At 57.6% G+C, this 4077-nt stretch overlaps 1 protein-coding gene across 1 annotated transcript in view; it reads right to left on the reverse strand.

Annotated features, from left to right (window-relative positions):
* Positions 1-4077, reverse strand: part of ADAMTS7 (ADAM metallopeptidase with thrombospondin type 1 motif, 7) — a 55807-nt gene that overhangs the window by 33074 nt on the left and 18656 nt on the right. The window contains 2 exon segments of the mRNA XM_009881163.1: positions 150-242; positions 416-560. Of these exon segments, the coding sequence (XP_009879465.1) occupies positions 150-242; positions 416-560 (238 nt within the window).

The raw sequence follows: 4077 nt of genomic DNA on the forward strand, positions 1-4077 counted from the left end.
GTCAGTCCCTCCCCGGCAGCGGCGGGTGTTTGGCCAGAGGGAGGGCAGTGAGGTGAGCCCGTCCCTGTGTGCCGGAGCCCGTGAAATGCCTCTGTGTGCAGGACAGGGCGTCCGTCCCCGCAGCCGCGGTGAGGGCGGCTCCCCGTTACCTTGTTCTCCCCGCACGCCGTGCCGTCCACGGCAGCGTCCAGCTTGGAGTGGCACGTGTTCCCCACCGTGCACCACAACGTGTTGCAGACGCTCTGCAGAAAAAACACGGTTGCACAGGACACGGTTACTGCACCGGACAACCCACCGGCACAAATTTAACTCATAGGGAGAGGACGGCCCCGTGCAAAGCCCCCCCGCCTCTGCCCCCAGAGAGCCCTTTGGAGCCGCACGAGCCCGCGTTACGTTGGGGAGGACCCGGGCTTACATCCATGTCCTCACAGAAGGTGGAGTAGGGGCCGTACTGCAGCCGGCACTGGTGGCCCACGTCGTAGAGGACGCCCGGGGGCACCAAGGGGTAGTCCAGCACCTCCCGGGCAGGGGGGTCATCCAGGCACAGCCCCCAGCCCCGGCTGAAAGAGAGAGGTCACAGCAGCATCACCACCGGCCCCAAACACCCCGGCAGTTGCTAACGGAGGAACCGAAGAGCTCATTAATGTCCCACCGCGACAAGAAGCAATCAGTATTTCCAGCTGATGGGACCCCGGCTCTCCAATCCACCCCAGAGCCGCGGCAGCGCGCGGGTGGGCATGTGCAGGTACCCGCTTTTCGGGGTGGGTGCCCGATCCCAGAGCGACCGCCCCACTGCCCCCGGGCACGGCGGGTTACGGGGATGGCGAAGGGGCAAAGGCAGCAGCGGCTTCTCCGGGCAGCTGCCGGGCCAGTGCCTTGCTCCTTCCCCTTTTCCCCCCGAGATGCCCCGGTCCCCATGACGGAAAGCCAGAAATGTCATTTTCCCTGGGAATAATCCCCTGGATTTTAGCTTTGTGACCAGGTCATCAGCTCAGTCCTCAGTTGGGATCCCGCTTTCACCATTCAAGGTGAAGGGTTTCCTTGAACAAACATTTCATAGCTGAGAAACAGATGCTGTCCCTGCGCTCCTACATCGCGCTGACCCCAGAACTGTCTCCGCAGAGAGCGCAACCCTTGTGTCAATGCCCTGCTAATAGGAAAAAAGTAGATTGTCAGCAGCAAAACACACTCACCCTCATGTTTGCTGCTACAAACAGTGCTCAAACTGAGCTGGACAGGACGTCTTTAGAAAAAAGAAGATATTAAAACTGAGGCATGGAGGCTGCTGTGGCAGGCAGCCAGGCTGCGGGTGCCGCGAGGGACGCTGCTGGCCGCCTCTCTCTGCTCTGAGTGGTTTTGCTACGATACTTCGCAAACACACAAGAAATTGTCACTAGTTTAGCTTTCAGTGTTGATTTAAACAAACTTGTTTCCAGCAAGGCAAAGAGCCTGGCAAGGGTTTCTCAGCAGATTAGATTACTTCGGCTTGTTGTGATTGGGAACAGGTCTAAATTAACTTGAAACAAGATTCCTTTTTAACCCAAAGCAGCGACGCAGAAACAAGGGCCAGCAGCGGGGGAGAGCTCCTGCTCTGGGGCGCCGGCAGCGCCACGGGGCGATCCCCGGCAGAACCAGCAAACCCCCCTCCCATTCCACCCCATTCCAGTGAGGTCCACACCGGACACCTGCAAACAGCTCGCTTGGCTGGAGACAGCCCCTTAAAATACCACGTATATATATTTTTATAAGCAGTTTCCCACGTGGAAAAATCAGGGAACAGGGTGCTCTCAGCAGCCCGGGGGCTCGACAGTCTCTGTTCCCGAGTCCCCGACAGCGGGAGCATCCTGCCTCTGCCAGCGCGGCGCGGAGGGAAGGATCGATGCGGGCAATGCAGCGCTGAGCCGGGGTGAATGAAGCGTGGCTGAGGCAGCCGGACGCAGTACCATGGTGCAGCCTGTTTCAGGCACACAGTCAGGTCACTGCGTTGCACCTCCAGAGGTATTTTCTTTACCTGCTGGTGGAAAACACTTTAAGGGAGTATTTCCTTTAAAAATTGACAGAACGACATCTTTACCGGGGCAAGTCCAGGCTTAAGCACTGGGCTTCTGCACGAGCTACACGTATGACGCTGGTGCTCTTCTAAACTAGTTCACCAACTGCCTGTTCAGGTACCAGCACGTGGGGCCCCGCGCGTCGCCCCAACACCGTCCCCAGCCCTCCCTGCCCTCTGATCCGCTCGAGGCACTTTCTGTCTTGCACCAGCTTAGGGGAGAGGTCTCCGTCCCAGCACCGGAGGGTGATTTAGATTTGCTGTCAGCTTTCCAGTGCTATGTTCAAAATCTACTTCTTCATTAAATATTTTACAATCGTCCTACTGGTCTCTTCAATCGGCCAAAACACATTACCGAGCCAGCAAAAATTGGCATGAGTTTCCCTCTGGCTTCGCAGGGATATGCAATAAACCACACTCTGCAGTAAAAATGCACAGGGGTCTGCGCTGCGGCTGCCTGTTTCAGTCTGTGGGTTAACGAGCTGGATGATGGAGTAGATGGTACGATGATTAAATCCCCATATGTGAGCAGGCTGGGAAGATCTGCAGATACATTTGAGAGCGGGATAAAAATTCCAAAAGCTCTCAGAGAACTGGAGGAAGGATCCAAAAAGGCAGGACGGAATTCAATAACAACAAAGGCAAGGACTGGAGCTCGGGAAGAACCAGCTGCGCAGAGCGGGGATGCGGCAGAGCTGGCAGCGGAGCGATGCAGCAAGCAGGGCCGGAGAAGACCGTCCGTCCCCCAGCTCTGGGAAGGCAGGGATCGGCTGGAAGGAACCCCTGGGAGGAGGATGGATGTGGACCTCCAGCACTGTGCAAAGAGGCTGAAAACCTGGTTGTCTGATCTACAGAACAGACTGAAGGGAGACAAGACAACCTGCTGCTGTGCCAAGGCTGCTGCTGAGATGGAGGGAGGCTGCTCCACGCCATCGCACGCTGGTGGTGCAGACGGGGCACCCACGAGACACCCGGCCCTGTTTCACAAGGGTGTTCCTCCAGCCGGGCTGGGAATGGGAAGGAGCTCACGTCATGGTGAGGGGTGGAGAGCAAAGAGCTTTACAGCATCTCGCAAGGGTTAGAGGGAAAAATCACAGAACACTGAAAGGGGCTCATCCAGGTCCGGAGGAGGGAGCAGCAGAGCGGTCCCTCTGCTGCAGGAGCATCACCACCAGCCCTGCGCCCACCCCTCTCGTTCGCCTGACCAAGGGATGCTCATTCCCTTGGGGGTCACCGCCCCCACAGCAGGGGGGTGACCTCTCCCATCACCCCCGGGTGTCCGAGCGGACCCCGACCCACAGCCTCCCCAAGAGGGTCGCCTGGTCCCGGCTGCACCCCGGGCCTGACCAGCAGCACCGGGGCCGTGCCGCCGTCAAAGACGTGAATCATTTTCAGATGCTTAAATATTTGGCAGCATTTGTAAAATAATAATCTTTTGTAAAATAATAATCATCATCTGAGAGTGCTTTTTTTTTTTTTTTTTAAGAGAAGAGGTCCATTCCAAGCACAGCTAGCAACCCCAGGTCAGCAGGGTCTCATTTGCTGGCTCACTCCTTCCCGTTCTCCTGCCAACATCGTATTATAGTGCACTCATGTCTGCACTGGCAACGGGCTGCTCCTCGCCTGGGGTACTTCACAGGCGGTGAGAGACACCGCCCGGGCTCTGCTCCGCTCTTAAGGAAGAGCTGCCCCTTCTGGGGGGAGCCCGCAGACCAAAACCCCACTGCAGAAGCATCCAGCTGCTCTGTTTCGTCCCCGTCACAGCTCGGAGCAGCCTGAGGTCATTGCAAGCAGGAAATTCTTCATCGAAAAGCGAAGGTTAAAAGCAGAGGGCCAAGAACGTTGCGGATACGAGAAAGCTCCGTTCCACCAAAATCCGTAAATCAATGATAATTCACCCCGCGTGGGGCCCAAGCCCACAGGTTCCAGGCGGGGACTGAGAACCGGGAGCTCTGCCCCAGGCTGTCCCCACCACGTAACTGCCGGTCCCTCACCGGCTCTGCCCGGCCCCGCTCCTGCCGCTGCCC

The sequence above is a fragment of the Charadrius vociferus genome, unplaced genomic scaffold, assembly GCF_000708025.1.
Source record: "Charadrius vociferus isolate BGI_N301 unplaced genomic scaffold, ASM70802v2 scaffold623, whole genome shotgun sequence".
Taxonomy (NCBI): domain Eukaryota; kingdom Metazoa; phylum Chordata; class Aves; order Charadriiformes; family Charadriidae; genus Charadrius; species Charadrius vociferus.